Source organism: Nipponia nippon, unplaced genomic scaffold, assembly GCF_047370975.1.
Source record: "Nipponia nippon isolate SJK-2023a ecotype South Korea unplaced genomic scaffold, ASM4737097v1 scaffold_3, whole genome shotgun sequence".
Classification (NCBI taxonomy): Eukaryota; Metazoa; Chordata; class Aves; order Pelecaniformes; family Threskiornithidae; genus Nipponia; species Nipponia nippon.
Genome location: NW_028262347.1, coordinates 88,796,147 through 88,815,830, shown reverse-complemented (window position 1 = coordinate 88,815,830; position 19,684 = coordinate 88,796,147). Strand labels below are relative to the sequence as shown.

The following is a 19,684-nucleotide window of genomic DNA, read 5'->3' as shown; positions in this document are numbered from 1 at the left end:
TTACAGCTTTTGCGTAATGCCACCATTGCTGAATTAAACATGTAGCACAGGTGGCCCGGAGGGAGGAAGGGCTGGCACCGACACCCAGGTCAGGTAACGGGCTTGTGGGGGAGCTGCAGGTCCTGGCTCTGGGGTGGAACTGGCTTGCCAGGACCTGGGGGCCTGCACAGCTGGTGGAGGTTTCGAAGAGGTTTCTTTTTCATTAAAAGAAAGCAACCAAATGAACACCAACAGCAAAAGACAACACAAACTACTGATAAAGAATAGGGAAGGGAAACGGCATGGGAAGGTTCTGGCTGCTCTCGCAAAGCTTTTTGGATGTGTCCCAGCACAGCACTGCCTCTCAGAAAGAGCTGCTCTGCAGCTGATGAGCAGATCGGCTGGTCTCTGTGGTCTCCAACGGCCAACTTCAGCAGTCATTTCTGTTTGAGGCCAGGCTGTTGTGTGGAGACTCTCCAGAGGGAAGGGGGAGCTGAGCAGCGGGTCTTTCAAATATATGGCAAACATAACTGCAAATGCTGACACTTTATGGTTTTGCAGGAGACTCAGCCCCACTGTATCGTTACTTCTGAAGCGCGAGAGCCCTGCAGCTCCTGTCTGCCTGTGCCTTTCTCCATACGGCCGTGCGTTATGTGCTCCAGACGTGGGATAAGGAGGAGGGACCACAGCCAAGTCTTGGTTTCTCAGACAGGTAAGTCAGAAGAAGTGAGGAAGAGGAGCAAACAAGCTGGTTAGTCACTTTCCCATGAAACGGCGTGGAGCTGGAGCCAGCTGCCACCTTCTCGTTGCATCTGTTCTAGTGCCTACCGCTGGCTGCGTTCGTGCTCAGTACCCCTCAGAAGAGGGTGTGAGGGTTCCTCGAGTCAGCAGCCGGAGGCGATTCGATTGTACAGCCACAGCTGATACCCGCCTGGTGCCTCCCTGAACGCTGTTACGTAGCCGGAGCCATGCACCGCTGTCCCAGCCTGCGGGAGGAAGCTTGACTGAGTTACTGGGTGAGAGGACGTAAAGGTGTGCAGGAACCTCAACCAAGGGAACCTCAAACCAGCTTTGTCTTTTGGGAGATGAGCCCAAGGAGAGAGGCAGAGGGTATCGGGAAGGGAGGCTGGCAGTGTCCGAGCTGCAGACAGGGAGGGGGAGCACTGTAACGCCTGATGAGAAATTAGGGTGAAGTTTTGGGTCGAGCTAGAGGTGCCAGGTTGCTACTAGGTGGTCCGTTCCCCCGAGCCTGGGAACCAGCAAGTCCCTGCCTCTATCGGCCTTTCCTGAACAGGGTGTCATCACTGGCACAGAGCAGTGGGGACGCTCGTGAGGTGAGGCCTCCCCTGCAGGAGCACTTCGCAGGGCAGGACTGGAGGGCCTCGGGCCTGTCCTGCTGTTCAGACCGTGCTGGGGACTGGTCTGAACTGGTCAGTCATGGATAGAAATGGGACGCTGTCCCTGGAATTTGTTGTCAAGGAGCCCCAGTGGAGGGAAAACCGGGTTCAACAGTCCCACGCTGCGCCTTGCGCTGAGTGGAGCCGTTCGTATCTCTGTTGGCTGAATCCCTGCCCTGCGTGACATGTCGCTTTGCAGTCCTAGTGCTCCCCGCCCTTAGAAAGAGCCTGGCAGAAGTTAATGTAAAAAAGAGCAAAATAGCTATTCAGAAATAGCTTGGAAACGCTGTGTTGAGCCCCTGGGTGGCTGTGCTTGGTGCTGTGCTTTTATGCAGAGCCTTTTAGGGTTGCTCTGGAGGCAGTTCCAGAACACGGCTTTCTTCATCATCCCTCAGTCCCTGGGGGCTGATCCGTGTGCTGCCGAACACGAACAGAGAGGGGAAAAAATGCTGGCGGGACTGCAGAGGTTGCAAAACGCAGTGGCCGTTGCATGAGCCGTCCGTGCTGCGCCATGCCGGACGTGCGGCCTGGAGGGGGTGGCTCTGGGCAGAGCGTGGAGCCCGCGCTGTTTGCAAAATCAATCAGAATTAGTTAGGAAAGCTAAACAGGGCAGGGGGGGAGCAGCTGGTAAAGCGCAGAGCCTGGGAAAAGAGGAGTCAGAAACTTTCCTGCTAGTTCGTCACTTGTTGTCCCGAAACAAGAGTTTGTGAATAAAAAAGCAGTCTTAACTGCTTTCCCAAAATGTGGCAGGCCCTTTGCCCTGCCCCAAGGGTGAGCCACTCTCCTTCCTTCCTCCTCCTTCCTTCCACCCCTCCCCACACCAGTCTCCTGGGACATTTTCAGGCCAGCTGCAAATAGCTTGGTTGCACCCAGACTTCAAGATCTGAAGACCAGGAAAAATGTAGGATGGAGTAAAACTAACAAACGGTACGCAACACCTCCCCGCACACAGAGTCGTCTCGGGGAATTGCTGCTCAGGCTCAATGGCTGCAGAAGTGAGGACTTGGTGAAGTGGATGAGCACAGCAGGTACCTGCAGGTTGTCTGACCTTGCTTTGACCCCCTGTGGTTGCAAATACCCCCTCCCTATGCCAGTTTTTCTCTCTCTAAAGATTTGAGAGATACCGATGATGTTTGCCGCGGTGGTGAACTCTGACAGCTGGTTTCTGAACCTCGTCTTGACCTCAGGATAGGCAGCGCATTCATTTCTGCCTCTGTAATGCTTAAATATACAGCAGCCCTCGGGCCGTGATGAGTCACTGGCTCCTAATGACACCATCAGGCTGTTGGCAGCCTGCTCCTGTCAAAGGGGAGGCAGAGCTGACTACGCAGGGCAGTCACCCATCCCGCAGCGGCGCAGCTGGACGCCTGTGCCCGCGTCCCCCCATGCCAACGGTGGCGAACCCCGTCCCCGATGAAGCTGGAAGCCCTCTTGGCTTCGCGTTACCGGCCGTGCCAAAGCAAATGCTGACCCTTGCGTCCTGGGCTCAGCTCCTGGGAGGGAAGCACAGGGGCTGGTCCAGCTCCTTCTGGGCATTTCTTTGTCAGAGCACTTCTCATAGGCAGAGACGCGTGGTCACGCGCTTTGCCAGGATCCTTCCCTTTGTGTTCTGCTGGGGAGACGGGGGAGGACAGAGGACTGAGGGACTGCGCTCTTTTTCCATCAGTTTTGGCTGGCTCAGTGAGTTGCTGGTCGATGTTTAAGCACGGCCTAAGTGGGGGGAATAGGCAGCTTGCGATTAAGGTGAGTGGGTAATCCGTGGTTGGTTCAAAGCCTGGTTTGGGAGCCAGATGAGTCACTGAGCAATGTAACTGGATGATGAAATGCCCGCGTCCCTCGCAGAGTCAGATCAGAGTCCAGCAGCTGGAGGAGGGCGGGTGGGTGTTAAAGACCCTCTCCCTCAGGGGGCTGCGCTCAAGTTCCTGGTCCAGTCCAGTCTCTCCAGGAGAGACTCTCTCCCTGGACAGATCCCTTCAGCCTGGTGCTGCCTTCCCCCACCCATAGGTGCTGGCACTGTCGCGCCTTTTCCTTCCTCTTCCTCTCGTCCCGCCCTGTGGCGATTCACAGGCCTTTGTCCCTGTCCCTACCCCACCTTCTTTAGCTGCAGCTGCTGCCGTTCTTACCCAGGCGGGGCTCCTCCCGTGGTCTTGATCCCCTGCGCAAAAGCAGCGGTCGGGATGGCGCGGGGCTGAACCACGATCCTTCCCTTCCCCCACGGGAGGGGGCAAAGGCCACCTAGCCCCCCCCCAATCCTGGGCAGGGGCCTCAGGCCACTCTCTTGCCTCGGAAAGGAAGGCTGTGAGCTGCATCTCGCCCCACGAGGCCCCCGCACCGCTGGCTCGGCCATAGCAGCGTGGTGGCCAGGCCGTGACAGCACGAGGCAAGCAAGCGGTGTCCCCAGGCCGAGTGGCTGGGAGGCGGCCCACAAACACCCCAAAAAGCTCGAGGGGTTGGAGTAAGCCCTGTCCTCTGAAAGGACAGCGGCGTCCGGCTGCTCGCGTTCTCCTGGCGTCGGCCCGCCTTGCTGAGGGGCACGGCAGCAGTTCAGCAGCACGCACAGAGTAGCCGGGGATGGAATCAATTCCCGTTTCCAAAACAAAACAACGCCGGTACGCTTTAGACTGATTTCCTATCCCGTGGCTGCCAAATCTGTGAGCGCATTCGCTGTGTCTGCAGGCTGCGTGGGGAAGGGAGGGCAGCTCCCGAGTGCTCTGTCAGCAGTGCAAGGCCCCATTCCACAAGCAAAAGGCTCCAGGCTTCTGACCAGCCCTCGCTGTGCTTTTCTGCAGGTTCCTGATGACCACAAATCGAGTACGAGCTCCACTGTTTTGAACGAGTGGAGCCCAGGACCAGCCGTAGCGTACCAACTGCGGCAGTCGCCATTACGGAGGAGGTCAGCCTGACCTTCCTACAGGTAAGTGCTCTGTCCCCGCTGTGCTGCTGGGGCCTGCGCTGCAGGACAGCCTGATCTTTCTTCCCCTCCCGAGAACTATTCCCAATAGCTGGATGTTCAACCTCTTGGCTTCAGGAAACGGAAGTATTTGTCATCCCTGGAAAAGGGTCTCTCAGCAGCTGATCCTTTGCTGTGCCTGTTTAGAGCTCCAAGCCAGCAGCTTGTGCGGTTCCCACGTCACTATTAAATCCCACACCAGCCGCTGCCATAAATCAGGGCGTTAAGGAGACAAAGGGGCTGAGCCACACTCCTCCCCGCGAGCAGTTCAGCTCCTTTTCGTAAATTTTTGCACACAACGTGCGTTCAGCCCGGCGTTATCCGCCCTCCTCTTTCGCAGTCCATTAGCGCTGTGTGTTTCCAACCCTGCCACAAAGTCTGGGTCTGAGAACGTGTTTAATTGTAATTTGTCGTATGAGCATCTTCTGTACCTGCCCGCCTAGGTTATGAAGTGAAACAAATGAGCTGTTTCCAAGAAACGCATACGGTGATTAAAAAAAAAAATCTGTGTGATCAGAGTTACAACAGCCATATACGAGGAGAGTTTGACGTGGAGGATTTTTCACTGCTACTGGCAGTGGCTTTTATTTTAAGCCCATTTTTTTTACATTAAAAATTTTATTACAAAAAATTTAACAGTAAGGCAGTTTCTCAATTGTCAGTCACTGTGAGCCGAACAGTTTTCAGTCACCTTTAATACAAAACTAGATTCACGCAGGAGCCGCGCTCTTGATCCAAAAGCCCTTTGAGCAGGAGGGGGTAAGGCAGACAGCAGCAGCACCACCTGTGTGATCCCCCGCACAGTCAGCGTTAGGTGCGTGAACGCTACTGCGGTGGAGAAAGAGGAAATACGGATTGTCTGCAGTTTAAAAAAAAAAAAAAGCAGCTTACCCTTTCTCTTCTAATCATCTGGAACGTTTCGGTCTGATGTGCCTCAGCAGACTTGAGTTTTAGTTTTGAGGGAGGTTTTTTTTTTTTTTAAAAACCAAGTGAAATTTTCCACTGTCAAAAGACGAAGTATTTTTCTTCCCAAAGAATGGCACGTCATTGAGCAGTTCACTGCTTTAAAAAGTCATGCACTAAACCATTTTTACTCCCCAAGCAAATCGTGCCTCTTAGAGACGGGTCTTAAAATGCTGTTTCACACTGGGAGTACTGGATGGTAGCTGAGGTGAGGGAGGTTAACTCTTCAGCAAAAACTTCCCCAGACACCCCACAACTTCCCTCAAGCTCGGCATTCATCTTTGGGTGCTGGCTGAACAGAGGTGGGGGGGAAAACACCCCCACCATTCCTTAATAAATATAACCAGCCTGGGATTTCTCATTGCTGCAACCCTTCCGTTCTTCATGCAGCATGCAAGAGACCAGAGTGTTTTCTTGCAGTACCTAAAGCAGTCACTGACACTTTTTATTCAGTATTCCTCTTTTACCTTATGTAAATTCTACAATTTGTAGCTTTTAATTATTTTACTGTGTCAAGTAACTCCCCCGCTCACTTTAGGAAAAAAAAAAAAAAAAGAGCTTTTCTGTAATAGCAAACCCAGGCGCTGTTTTCTAAACGTGTTCATAGTGGCGATGCATCGATTTCTTTTTGTGCTTGTTAACCATGCAGGGTTGGCTTTCCCAAAAGCATTTACAGCTGCCTCAGAGAGAGAATTAGTGCCCCAAAGCAAGACTCCTAGCGCCACGCTGCTCGTTGTATGCTTTTACTTGCAGGAAAGCGGCAGGACTTGCCTGCGGCCACAGTTACCTTTTTTTGGAGCTTAAGAAAGTAAAAAAGACAGGAAAGAGAAAACCACGGATAGGAATGGACTTGAACATCTGACGCTGTGTAAAAGGAAGAAAACGCAGGTAAGTAGAAATGTTATGGCGTTTTTTAATGATTCCAATTTAGTGATCAAAAATATGCTCTGATAACCCATTTCTTGGGTGAACTTATATCAATCCGATACTGCTCTAGTGTACCAGCTGTTCTGAATAAATGAGCAGTACAGACATGAGGTGGAACAATTTCTGATTTTTCTTTTTTATTTGTTTTCTTAAGTGCTGGATGGACTTTTGTTTCACATCTGCCAAAAGCACAGGCAAAACGCAAGAAGGTGCCGGGTTAAGGCTGAACAGTTACGTAGGTCCCGTTGCTAACGGGCTCAGTAGAAATTTAACAACGCATTTTCCAGCAAAGGTTTTAAAGTGTCTTCTGGAAGTGTGCAGTTTCTCGAACTGTAGTACCTTAAGCTGCATTGTCAGTATGCCCGAGGTATTTCTAACATGTTAACAGTTGGTTTCATCTACATTTTGGCTCAATTTTCACCTTTTTTTTTTTTGAGGCAGAAAACCCAATCAACTAGAATTGGAATTTTTTCCTTGGTAAAGACTTCAGGCTTGACCCCTAAATCAGTAAAACCATCATCATCCAGAAAATCAGACTGTTTTTAGGTAGAGCCTGGTGCAGCTCGCTTTGATCCTTGTCCTCGTGCTAATGGAATATTTAGACGCTATGCTAAAAATCCTGCTGTTGAAGAGAAGCGGCTTAGGAAAGCAAACCTCCCTGCAGCCTCTCCCCGCCCCGCTCGGCTCTTCCTGTGCCGGGGGGCCCCGGGGAGGGCAGTTACTCCTCCCGCAGGGATCTGAGGAGCGGAACAGAAGTTCAACAGCTACAGCAGCCACAGTCTCATCTCCCTCAGAGGTTTCAACTTCATCTCAGCATAAGGATGACTCGTCACAAACTAAGGTCCCTGAACGTCACCGTGAGTGAGTTCTTCCAGCGCGGGCACCGCTGACTTTGGGGACGCTTTTTCTGTGTGGGTGGCATGAATCAGAACGGCTCCAGCCCTGGCTCGTGGGAAGAGCAGCAGTGAAGCGAGCAGCACCAGAGCCTCTGGCGGAGGCCCCTTCCCAGCGCTTCCTCGCTCACAGCTACAGACAGGGGAGGCGGCGCGAGGCGCGGCGCTGCAGCGGAGGCGGCCTCCGCAAGGTGAGCGACACCAAACCATCCAGAGCGGGCGCCTTCTCTGGCATCCTGCGCAAACAGTCGCCCCGTGACTGGCCTGTGACACAGGCGTGTCACTGCCTGCATACACTCCGCAGCGGAAAAAACATTTGCAGAATAAAAAGCATCTAAGACAGATTTAGGATGATAAATAGGCCATCTGTTTCTCACAAAACCTTGAGAACTGGGAGGATGAGGGTGGAGAGCATTCTGCGAGGACCGTGTATTACCTCATCACCTGAAGTCTCATAACCAATTTGAAATTCCAGTGTCCTAAGGCACAATTATTTTGATTACTGAGGATGGTAGCGTTCTCATCCCCACTGCCCAAGGAACAGATGTAGGAGTTGACCATACTAAGACAGAACAAAAGCAGCATTTGTTCATGTGGACAAACATTAACAGAAAAAAAATGGAGGGAAGAGGGGCTGTAATTGTTGTCAGGCCGCTCTGATGCGGGCATGTGTTCGACACGACGCTGCTGAAGCATCTCACCTATGCGTATGTAACTGCTGGCTCACGTTTTTGAGGTTAAGAGCCAGATTCCCCACAGAGGCTGAGACGGAAGACAGTTTAAAAATGGGGGCTTTTGTGGAAGTGGAAAACCAGGCTAAAACACACGTTGATAACCTGTACCCCAGAGAAACACAAACCGTGCCCGCAGTTGTCAACAGTAGTGGTCAGCCCTCTAGAAAAGCAAGGAGTCGAATGTCTGGAAATTGAGGAATACGAACGGGTTTAATTCAGCCTTCCTTAGAACGGAGCCCTCCCATTCCATCATCCCCCCCTCAGCAGACTGACAGTTGCGAGGAGGACTCTAAGCGAGCAGCCGCTGGCTTTCCGTGCTCATCAGAGGGGCGATGGTGAAGGGAACACCACACACCCCGCCACCGTTCGTTGTGGCCCTGTATTGTGTCCTTTTTTGTTTTCTTGTAACACTCATAGACCTTAATATATTCCGTTCATAAAACCTTAAGGGGATATTTTAAGGGAACTAAAAGCACATTTGTTTTGTCCACAGATGAAACACCGGTGTAGTTGAAGACTGAACCTGTAGTGGAGTGTTAGTCAATTGTAAACTGTAGGAGATGTGTGCATTTTACACAAACTGAATACAGAGGAGACAAAGGACGAGCCTGCATCATTCCAACTCTGATAAAGTGCACGGCCTTCGGAATTCCTGTCCCCGCTCATGGAGCCATTTATTGGATACTGCAAAGACATAAAGGTATTTGATCACTGCACCTGGTTAGCTCGTGCTTCTGTTTCAGCTAAATACATGCTGTTGGCCAGCTTTCAGTTCAGCACAGGATTATCTTAAATTTCTAAAGTATTTTAATACACACACAAATGTGAAGTTGGTCTAATAAATCCCAGAGGGAAAAAACCTTCCAGTAGCTGCAAAACTATAAGCTATTAAAGCAGATATAGTATTACATGTATTTTATATATATAATAAAATATGCTACTATATATAATACATATAACTTCATATACATGAGAGAGAGAGGAAGCGAGATAGCTATAGATTTCTTTTTATAAAGGACCTAATTTCTGGCTGCTTTTTATTCCACCAGAGGAAAAAGAAAACCAAGACAACGCACCAACAAAGCCCCAGACCCCAGGTAGGTCACAGGCTGGAGAACAACGTGAGGGGTACTTACCCCATTTGTTTCCAACTAGTACCGGGCAGGCCGCGTGCCGCGTGCTGTAATCTCCTTCTCCGCTTGGGAAGAGGTTGTACCAGAACACAGCTGTTCCCTGGAAATTGCAGTGGAAACCCTCAGTGTTCTGCTCTGTGTGATACGCGCTTTCACACCACTTAACGATCAGGCAAAGGTATGTGGTGTTTGTATTTCAGATGTTCCTTTTAAACTGACGGTTCTTTTCCATATTCTAACGTTCGCTTTCCCAAGGAATGCGTCTCCTTTGACTCATTCTGTATCTGTATGTATACATACTTGGCTGTTAATTTTTTTTAAAACTCTAAGCCAGTTTCATTCAACTCTGACCAGTTTTAGAAAGCAAGATCATTCACTAAAAATGAGCAGCAGGCCAGCAAAGCGAGACCTTACTCTTGACCCTTCCAAAGGAAAAAACATAACAGGAACACACAGTTTCAGGGAGAATTCCCTACAGACGCCTCAAGACTAAACCTACTTACAGATTTGAGTATTTTCAAAATGTGTTTTGAAGTGTCGTAATGTTTTGCAAAGTCTACGCACTAGAAGCAGTTAAGTCCAAAACGTAACTATGCGTTACCACGCAGAACGTCAGAGGCCCTTGGAATCACCAGTGCTGCTCCAGTCGCTTCACTTAATTGTAAGTACCTCTACGCTCCCATGAACAGTGCTCTAATCTTAGTTATATCAACTCGTTTTAAAGCTTCTTTTTAAACGTTTATCCATCGGTTATTTTTGAGTAGGTGGGGAGAGGAGTGGTTACCCTGGATAAAGAACCCTGCTTACCTTTTTAGGCCAAACGCTAGCTCCTACTTCAGGAAAGACAGTAGCTCCCCCTGCTGACACATCGCTCATCTGAAAAAGTGGGGAAAGGCACAGGTAAGTTGCAAGCCGACACATTCCCAACTGTCCCGTTCTAGTAAAACAGAATTAGGTTATCGAACAACTTAATTTCTGCCTCCCAATGAGCGAGCAAAGGCTGCGTGATTAACAGCCTTAAGAAAGGCTGAAACCCACCCACTTTGTTCAAAGCACAACAGCCAGCCCCGTCCCCGAATGTTTTGGCAACCAGCACGCTATAAATACCTATGCAGATATAAAAATGAATAGACAGTCAGATAATTCACACTGATGCGCAACAACTTCGAGGCAAAAAACCTCCTTAAGAACACACGGAAGAACCATTACTTACGGGTAAGAAGATACCCCGTATGTATTACTGCTAAGTTAGTGGCTGCCTTCATTTGCAAGTCACTTCAGTTAAGAAAATGTAATGAAATCATTCAATGGTATAGAATATGCTGTGATCGATATTTTTGGCACTAGCACATGGCAGAAATATATCACTTACGTAAAACAACCAAGTAGCAATTCTGTTGCCTGTTCCCAATTCCTTAAAAGCATCTGGCTCATCTTTCTGTGAATAAAAGCAAGCAGATTTAATAAGCATTTCATTTTGATTACTGAGAGGAGCCAATGACATACAGCTGCAGAGCCAGCAGCAGACAAACTCATGGAGAAAAATTAATTCAATCCCTCTATTTGGAAGGAGGGGAGAAGGCAATTTGAGTCTATCTTTTAATTTAAACAAACCAGGCATTTTAAAATTCTGTAGGACAGGAAGGGCATAAGCCCAAATTGCTAATGGGTAGGAAGAACAACTGTACTGTCTGAAAATGAGTACATAAATCCTCTTCACAGCCACAAACTTAATTATTTAATTACACTCACTTATCCCCTCTTGTCCTTGGCCAAGACAAGCAACAGTGAGGGCAGCTCTTCAGTCCCAGGCTCACTGGGAATCACGCTACAGCAGAGCCCTGCCGCAGGGGTGGCTCTGAACCTGCCCCGAGGGCAGCTGTCGGCCCTGCTCCCTCGGGGGGATTCTGCCTGCGGGGCCCTCAGCCTCCTTCCCGCTCCGGCCTTTCTGACCTCGTGCCGGAGCCGCAGGCACTGGCTGCTGCGCCAGGCAGGCTGCTGCTCGCGCTACCTGGCCTTCCGCGTTCTGCGCTCCTCCCTGGCACGCGCGCATTTTAGCGCGCCATTGAAAATCCGACGAGCGATTCATCCCAGCCGCGGGGCGTCTGTGGCAGCCGTTCCCGCAGCTTTCGACAGGAGTGAGGTACACCCCTGCCTCAACACACGCGGACGTGTGTGGCTGTGCCGCTGCCAGCCCAGCGCTGTGGTCAAAGGGGAGGCCTCCTCCCTGCTGCGCTCCAGCACGCGCGCACGTTACATTGATCTTTCATTACAGCTGGGACAAGGGAGGAAGCCGAGCGTGCGAGCTTCTGACAGGCTAACAGACCTGGGCAACTAAGAGGTTTTTATCATTTGACTTACAAGAACACCACAACTTTTTGACAGGATATGAGACTATTGTCACACCTCGCAGCCCACCCCCTGTGACCACTATTTGTGTGTGCTAAAATCTTTGTCAATCATTACTCCAGAAATTAACCCATGCATTTCCAAACAAAACCTGTTAATCATTTGCAATGCTTTTGAGCATGTGCTTACAGAGCAGAGATTCTGATTAATAGTCGGTGGCTTGGATTCACAGCGTAAGGTTAATCTGAAGGTGTTAAATCACACGTAAGTACGCCCAATAAATAACCAACTGAATTCAGTGGCATTATTTCCAGCAGTTTGTAATTTAAGCTGGAATAGAAACAGGCTGGAAATTTAAATCAAGTAAAACAAAAATAAGGATGGTGAGATGAGAAGGCTTCGGTAGGCTTTTTCCAGTTTCAGGACTGCGCTAGCAATCAGCACATAAACTACAGTCACAGAGCACTTATTTAGATTTTCAAAATTTGTTCAACAGCATGCAAGACGCCTGCGTCTCAGCTCTGGGGAAAGGAGTTCTCTTTCCGCATCGCAGGCCTACACGGTAAGCTGCAACTCAAGTTTTCCTACGCTGCCTACAAAGCCTTCCTCATAGAGGAGGGCATTAAGCTCTCGCCCGTGCGGCCACGTCTGCCTTACTCAGCAATGCTCTGCACTGCGGACACAGCTATGGCAGCTTCGGTGCGTGGATGCACGTTAGCTGCTGCCACCGTCATCTGCCGCACGTGTCAGGAGCACAGGACAGATACACACCGAGGTTCTGTACAGTTTAGCTGGATAACCTCCAGTGATTTTAAACAAAATGGCTTTACATGGCCAGTACCCTGGCCAGCTAGAATATTTCTAACCGTTTCTGCAGCTTTGGAATAAAGCTAATGCCCTTTGCGCTGTTAGGAACTGTCAGTCAGCTCCTTAGAACAATTCTTTAACTGTATTTTTAAAGAAAAGCCTTGTTGCTCTGTAACGCCCCAAATGTTTATCAGTTCAGCTGGTGGTTTAGAGGGCTTTCTCCACTACCACGGATTAGAAAAGTTGAAGAGCTACAAAATTTAATACACATTAAAGAATGAAAACTGTGCCACAGCCAAGAGGCCCAGGCTTCACCAGGTGACTATCTCTCCTCCAGCTCTTTACTTGCCCGTGCAAAGTCAAAGTGGGGTTCATACTGTCCTCCCACTCCGTAATTTGCCACCTGAAAAAGAGAAACACAGTGCTTGTGAAGAAGAAAGAGGTGGAGACAGAAAACAGGACTTACCCTTCCAAAATCAAAATGAGGCTCATACTGGCCTCCTACTCCGTAGTTGGCTACCTATGGTGAAAGGAGAAGCACAAAATCTAGTAAAGCAGTATTTTATCCAGACAAGAAAGGGCAAGAATAGGACTGTCATCTACAACCATTCAATAGATGAAGCTTAAAAATCAAGCCCTAGGAAATGACAAGTCTGCCAGCTAAACCATACTCGATGCAGCAAAGTCCTTCTGGGTTTAGTCACAGGTAGCTCTGACTTCACCCAGATCCCTCATCAGTGTCGAGCCAGAACCGGACTCTGAGCTTCAGGGTCTCAGCCCTTCAGTTTGCCTTTGCAGTTCTCGACTGGACACCAGCTCCCAGAAAAGCTGCAGCTGAACCTCCCCTTCCCTGGGGACAGCTTCCCTTGAAAGATCTTCTGTCCACCCCCAGCTGAATGGTGAATACATTTTCCCATTTCTGAGTGCCTGCCACTGTCTGATCTAATGACTCTCAGGTCATAGAACCTGACCATGAAACTCCTGAAGACCTGGACAGCCCCCGGCTCCAAGGAGCCCCAAGATGTTTGGCTAAAGGAGCAGCAGCACATCCAAGCCTGGCACGGCAAGATGCAGTGTACTCTGGGTAAGGAATCTGGTACTTCCCCAGGGCAGAAAAATATTTTTCTTCTATAGAAACTTGACAGGCTCTATTCTCTTTAAAATAGGTCCTGGCATTTTTACATCATTCAAGTTTAAATCACTTTTTGATCTCTGCATCACTAAAGAGGATCCACTGTCCTTTTTGCCAATTGGATTTTTTTTTTTTTTCATCTCTTCTGTGTATTCATAACCTCAATTTTCAACCAGCTGCTCTGGCATTTTATCATCAGGAGTCTTGATGGAGTAGCACAGTGGCGCAACAGCTTTCAGGAACCACTTTCTAGGTGTCCTGCTTTCTAGGTATTAACGCTTTCTCAGAATCAGTGAAGCAGCTGTTCATTTAAAGGCCTCAAGCAAACGAATACAAAGTAAGTAAATCTGAAATAAAATTTACTCAAGTTACATGTACGATCAGTCTTTCCCACAGTACAGAGACACCGGACACGCTGTTGGCCTTCCAGGACGGACCAAGGATGGGATGGCAAATCTAAACAACCATTCTCTCCCCCTTTCCTTGAGTATCTCAGTGAAGCTAAAACTTTTCGCTGTCACCACAGCAGCAAAGTTTGACCCTGCAGCAATGAAACTCAGTTCCATTAGTATAACTAAAAAGGAATTACACATCCACTGCAACGAACATCAGGGGTTTCAGTTACTGCCGTTTCCCTCCAGCAATAAAAAGCTGTTTCACACTAAGATAAGCACTACTCTGCAAAGACAACTGTGTTTCTTCCTCCCTGTAAAAAACCCACTCATTCTTCCCAGGGCCTGGAATCAAACCAGCCATCAAATTAGCTGCCCCTGGGTTGAATGAGCCTTTGTGGCCACCTCACCACCATCACCTGGGCGAGCACGGTGCTGCACACAAAGCCATCCAACCTGAAATGCCCGTTGACATTCACCATCATAGTTGTCCTAACAGTTTACCTGTAGTTCCTCTGCTGTGGAGACATCGAGTCCTGTTAGGTCCTGGATCCTTGTGTTAATGCGAGATACCACAGGGCTTTCATATCCAGACAACCAAGCGCTGGGGGGAGGGGGGGGAATAAAAATCAATTAAAAATGGTGGTAATAGGCAGTAAGCAAGCTAGCAGTACAAATGCACCACTTGGAATTCCTTTGAATTTGAGATTTATTTTTTTTTTTTTATACTTTCAAGAACTTGGTAGGATGATCAGAAATAGTTCCAGGCCATTATGAAGGCCTGCATTTAATAAATACGTTTTCTAGAAAAAACGCTTACAGCACTGGTTTAAGGAAGCTCTAAAACTAAGGGCCTTAATTCCCATGCTGGCCAATTACCAAATGAGTGAAGAAAATGTTCCAAACAGTGAAATCTGCTCCAAGCTGCTTTCTAAAACAGGCACAACACACTTTTGCACTTACCCATTCCCAACAGCTAATTTAGACCCCACATTTGATGCATTTTGAAGCAACACTTGGGGAAGGAATAGAGGAGTTACTTTATTTAGCATATGCAGAGTCTGTGTGATTGTCACTCAGCTCTTCCACATGTCATGTGCTTACAGGCTCTCTGATCTGTCCTTTCACATTACTTACCTGTGCAATGGTACTAAAAATCATTACGAAAACAATTAAATAATGCATAAAACACTTTACTATTTTCTCTGTTCAACAATTTCTAGCAAAACAACCTATTACAAATTTGGAATTTAGCACATGTTTCAGGTACATAATGATGGCAGGGGAGGAGGGGAACACAATGACCAAAGCCAAACCAATTTTTTTTTTTTTTTTAATATAAATGTGAAAGACCAGTCTCACAGCTCCAAAGGCATCTTCAACATGTCTGCTTCCTACTGCAAATTAGAACTTTTCGGCTAGAAATACTGCATTTAAAATAACTGGCAAGCTAGTCAGCAGAGAAAGGTATGAGCAGGTAGAGAAGCAGTTCTACACAAGAATCACTGGCTTCGCTCAGCCCCAGCGTGGCATTTTCTGCTCTAAGTGGTTGCTCCTTCTTGAAAGCTGCCTGACTGGGCAGCAGCTCTGGCATCCAGAGGCAGCCACATGCGCAGAAGAGCAGCGTCTGGCAGAAAAAGGCACAAGCTTAGGATAACCACAGCTCTGCGCATCCCTGCTGGACCCCTACCAGCTGTGAACACGGTCAGTTGCTTGCATGGAAACACACATGCATTTTTTTTTTTTCACTTCTTTACAAGATCAACATTTTGTTCTTTTGGGGGGGGGGGGGGCAAATCTCAATTTCATCTACCCACTGTCTTTTTTTCTTTCCTTTTTTTTTTTTTTTTTTTTTTTTTAAAACCACTCATCTGCTCAAATGCTGCTTCCTTTACTCCTCCCATTCCAGCCATGCACCTTCACTTTACCTGCTCCGCTTTTCCCTCTCTGGGAATGCTCGCTACCTCCCTGGTCCTCTTCTCTAGTTCCCTTGGCAGTCCCCTACTAGTCATGATACTATTGCTTCCATTTTCCCCTTTTTTGCAGGAAAATGGAGACAGCTAGCTCTATCTTTTTTTTTTCCTAGCATCTGACTCAGCCTTTTGGGCTTGTCCGTGGGTCCTGCTGCTTTTACAAGACTGTTGGACAGAAATACCTATGCCCAGCGCCTAGCTGGCAAGTACATCATAGAACTTCTACTCAAATGAACTTTTTGCATCTGTACTAAAGTAAGGTTGTTTTCTTTAACAAAAAAAAATTGTATTAAAAAACCCCCACACCAACACACTTTTCATGGGAGGAACAGTAGCATGACACATGACACAAGGCACTGACACAGGTTACAGAATCTCTACGAGCATGTTTTGTTTTGTTTGTTTTTTTTTTTTTTTTAAATGACAAATGTACTACAGATAAAAGAAATCCGTAACATTCCTCAAGACAGACTTGCACAAACACATACCAAGATTCAGCCACTTCTCAACACTGTTAGTATAAGGAAGTGTTACAATGCAACCTTCTTTCTTTGATTTAGGTAGGAGAACGCAAAGACTACTTACTTACTTATCTGAAGCATTTCCCAAAAGGACAAGCAGCTCTGCAGGCACATGCTACGCAGCCATGTTGAACAGCTAACACTCACGAGCAAGCCTAACCTCGCACTTAATACATACGAAAAGCAGCCAGCAGCTTCAAAGCATAGGCTTTAGCTACCATCTGTCCCGTCTATGCATAAAGGCTTTAAGAAAAAACAAAAACAAAAAAACCACCAAGCCAAAGAAAGAAAAAAGCAAGCATTCTTACTATGTTGGTTATTTAGAATTGCAATGAATGCTTTCAACGGGGAGAAACACTACATCCTTTCATGAAGGGAAAGTACTATATGTATTTTAGAAATAAAATTAATCGCCCAAGGATACAAAGAAAGTCTATGAAAGGTGGAGGAAACAGGGAACTGCAACCATATTTCAAGTGCCAGCCTGGCTGCCGGTTGCTGAGCAAAACATAGGGAGAGGCATGTAGTGCAGAATAGTTTCATATGAAGAGTTACAGCGTGATTTAACCCTGTAAGCATCATGAAATCCGCTTCCATGAGGGCAGAGTGCCCAGGAGGGCCTGCAGAACCCTGCCCCAACTGCCCAGCATCAGGAGGTGGCTGTGCCGGCTGCCTTCAGGATGCACAACGAGGGTCTCCTGTTACTGCAGGCTTTGCCTAGTGGCCTTCGCAGAATGTAACAATCATCTGTCCTACGCTGTCCTCTTTTGTTGCTAGTCTCAGCCTTGGGCCTTTGCTGACAGCAAAAAGTAAGCGTGTGCCTAGTTCAAGAGCATTTATAGCAGGTATTCCTTCACACAAAGAAATCTTTTTTCCCTTCTCTTGTCTATTCTTAATTAAAAAAAAACCAAACCAAAATAAAACCCAACTCTCTCACCAGTGGCATCTGTGATGCAGAATGTTCAGCCTGATTCAGTAAAAGGACACAGCTCTACTCTTCCGTGTAGATTTGTTAAATTAAGAAGTTGCATGAACAGCATTCTGTCATATTTTTTTGACCAGCTGACTCCTATGAGTGCACTGTGGGCAGAAACCTTCGTAACAAAAAGGGACAGGCTTATTTCTGGGAAGTTATAAGCACGGCCATTGAAGATGTGGGTGACTTGACTGACTGACTTACGGGAGGATCTGATATTTCCTTAATGACTACCACACCAAACCCCAAAATTCCCTGACTAGAAAGGCATGGTATTTTGGTGTCGCACTTGGCTTTGCGAAGAGACACCCATGAACTAAGCTAATATGTTCTAGAAATGGAGAGCGTTCCATTAGCGTGGTGAATTCGTGCTGGGGGATTGCTTTTCTTCTTCCTCACTCCGAGATCTGGCTTTTAACAACTTTTATATTCATTACAAACAGCTAGCAGTAATTACATGCCCTCCTCCCTCTTAGAATTCTGAATCAGGGATCTTCTTGGAGATTTTTAATAGCACAATATACTTATATACGCAGAAATGATTTTAGACTAAGCAGTATATTAGGAAAAAAAACACTAGCCAACTGTCCAAAAAGCTACATGATGTGCGAGGGCTTATACGGCCAAAAGCTCATCTCCTCCAACTGCACTAGTCGGTCTAGTCCCAGACACTACAACGGCTATGTCCTTAGTCTCCAGCTGCACCCGCACTGCCCCAGAGTAGTATTTCAACACTGCTTTTGTGACCAACAGTCATTGGTCGCACCAAATAATACTGGCATTTGTTTTTAAAACTTTATCATAAATGTACTTAGTATGTAAAAAGTAGTAGTAGAGACGCAACAGGGAGTGAATAAAGCACAGACTGTTATTTCTGAAGTGGAAACTTGAAGCTCATATGCTACAAGCTCTGACTGGCTGCTGGGGGCACGGGGGGGAAGCAGCTTCTTTAGCAGCAGTGTGAGAGCGGCTGCGTTTATTCTGGTACTGCACACAGCCCGGCTTGATGGTGCTCCTCATACTGCTGGCAAGGTGCCCCCTTTTATAGAGCCTGCCACGTACTGCACAGCGAACAGTAGTCCTCTCAAAGAGAGGAATGCTGTAATTTAGAAGTTCATTCGCTAGGAAAGAATGTTTGAAGGGGGAAAGCAGTCATGTATTAAAAAAATAAAGCAAGCATTTTTTTGGTTTTCAGGAGCAATGATTCATCTGGAATCCAAACCAGCTCAAACAGCTCTACCAGAAAGATGTTTCTACCAGCGGTTCTGCAAAAGCCGTTCAGCGATCCAGCATTAACAACATGATCCTTCTAAAGCAGTCTGGCTTGGGGGTCTGGCGGTGGCTTCTACCTCCTACCATAGATGTAGCTGCCAAGTTCTCTTTTAAAGTACATACATCCTAAACAACCTGGAGGAGCGCAAAGGCAAGGGCAAGCATGAGAAGGGAAGTCCCCCTCCCCCCTCCTCAAGTCTCTTCCTACCCTCAAAAAATTGTCTTCGCTAACTTCACAACGTGCTGTGCCCCATTTCCTTGTACGTTTCTTTGCAATTCTACTTCCGGTTTCCAGCGAGACACGGAATTAAAAATCTTAGCTCAGTAAAATCTGATTTAATTCTGTGCGTTCCTTAGGTACGTTAGAAGGAAGTCCCAAAGAGCCACCTCTGCGAGCACCAAACCTTAGACCTTTAAGGGTCTCATTCACCAGGTACGAGGCGCGAGGCTCCGTTCCGGGCTTGCGGCACACCGCGCCAAGGAGGCGGCAGCACCTCACGGACAACAGCTGCCCTCATCCTTTATCACAGAGGCCCTAGGCAAGGCACAGCACACGGTTAATTGCAGATTAAAGCCCTAGGAGAAACAGTTATTTTGTCATGTCACAAGGCCAACAACAAGGCAGCAATGGCAAACGAGGAGCTGGCTGCACCGTCAGCCGCACACACTCACGAGGGACTCGGCTTTTCGTGATGGGTGTTGTCTGGTACTATTTTTTCCTAACTGCGGCATCTGCGATAGCCTCAAGGCATAACGCTTCCCACTAATGAAAAATCAAAACTCTAAATAAAAAGTCCTTTTACTAAGGATGATGTAATTAAATAGGGGCCAAATATGCATCTCAGTTTCAATTAGTGAGCTGGTCACCTTCTCTAACTCCTATTATTAGGACATCAAGTTTGACAGAAACCATGAGGGTACGTTCAAATGGATTAAGAAGTTTCCTCAGCAAATGCCCCAGAGCAGTCTGTGTCACAGAGGACAAATACCGAGACTGAATAAATGCTTTCTTCACAACAGAGTCACAGATAACCGAGACAGGACACGGACAGACTTTGAAAACAAAAACTAAAACCCAAACGCAACACATGTCAAACAGGAAGATGGATGTTCCTGAAGTCATTCTGGAGGGGGCCTGCGGAGGTAGTTTTCAGGAGCAAACGTGTAAGAGCTCACCAGACAATTCCCGCAGGACTCCCACGACCTGATGAGTAAGGAGACCTGCGTGCTGCTGAAGGTGCAAGGCAGTTTTCAATGTATAAAAATAAAAAGTTTTCAACTTGTCA

General features: G+C 47.7%; 1 protein-coding gene and 2 long non-coding RNA genes across 14 annotated transcripts in view; 2 read left to right on the top strand and 1 right to left on the bottom strand.

The window, feature by feature from the left end:
• Positions 1–9,029, top strand: part of LOC148054755 (uncharacterized) — a 9,913-nt gene extending 884 nt beyond the window's left edge. The window contains exons 2-7 of one of the 2 annotated variants that reach the window (XR_015706694.1): positions 541–691; positions 801–995; positions 2,201–2,404; positions 4,166–4,290; positions 6,043–8,543; positions 8,893–9,029. This is a non-coding gene — a long non-coding RNA (uncharacterized LOC148054755). The remainder of the gene's footprint in view (positions 1–540; positions 692–800; positions 996–2,200; positions 2,405–4,165; positions 4,291–6,042; positions 8,544–8,892) is intronic. The other variant, XR_015706695.1, reaches the window with a different exon arrangement.
• The window catches only part of P4HA1 (prolyl 4-hydroxylase subunit alpha 1), a 38,185-nt gene continuing 26,535 nt past the window's right edge, over positions 8,035–19,684 (bottom strand). For 5 of the 7 annotated variants that reach the window (XM_087766852.1, XM_087766851.1, XM_087766849.1 and 2 more), the window contains exons 10-15: positions 14,161–14,260; positions 12,599–12,652; positions 10,349–10,414; positions 9,784–9,852; positions 8,980–9,076; positions 8,035–8,527 (exon numbers count right to left, since the gene is read on the bottom strand). In XM_087766852.1, the coding sequence (XP_087622978.1) occupies positions 8,457–8,527; positions 8,980–9,076; positions 9,784–9,852; positions 10,349–10,414; positions 12,599–12,652; positions 14,161–14,260 (457 nt within the window). In that variant the 3' untranslated portion in view covers positions 8,035–8,456. Of the gene's footprint in view, positions 8,528–8,979; positions 9,077–9,783; positions 9,853–10,348; positions 10,415–12,399; positions 12,536–12,598; positions 12,653–14,160; positions 14,261–19,684 lie in introns of those variants that run through there. The other 2 variants (XR_015706693.1, XR_015706692.1) reach the window with 1 other exon arrangement.
• On the top strand, positions 9,024–19,684 carry LOC148054754 (uncharacterized). 5 transcript variants are annotated; one of them, XR_015706697.1, is made up of 5 exons: positions 9,024–9,154; positions 9,331–9,876; positions 11,822–11,887; positions 12,931–13,216; positions 18,322–19,684. It is a non-coding gene; the product is annotated as an uncharacterized LOC148054754 (long non-coding RNA). The 5 variants fall into 5 exon arrangements; XR_015706698.1 differs by having other exon boundaries at positions 9,026–9,154; positions 9,585–9,876; XR_015706700.1 differs by having other exon boundaries at positions 9,085–9,876; positions 13,089–13,216.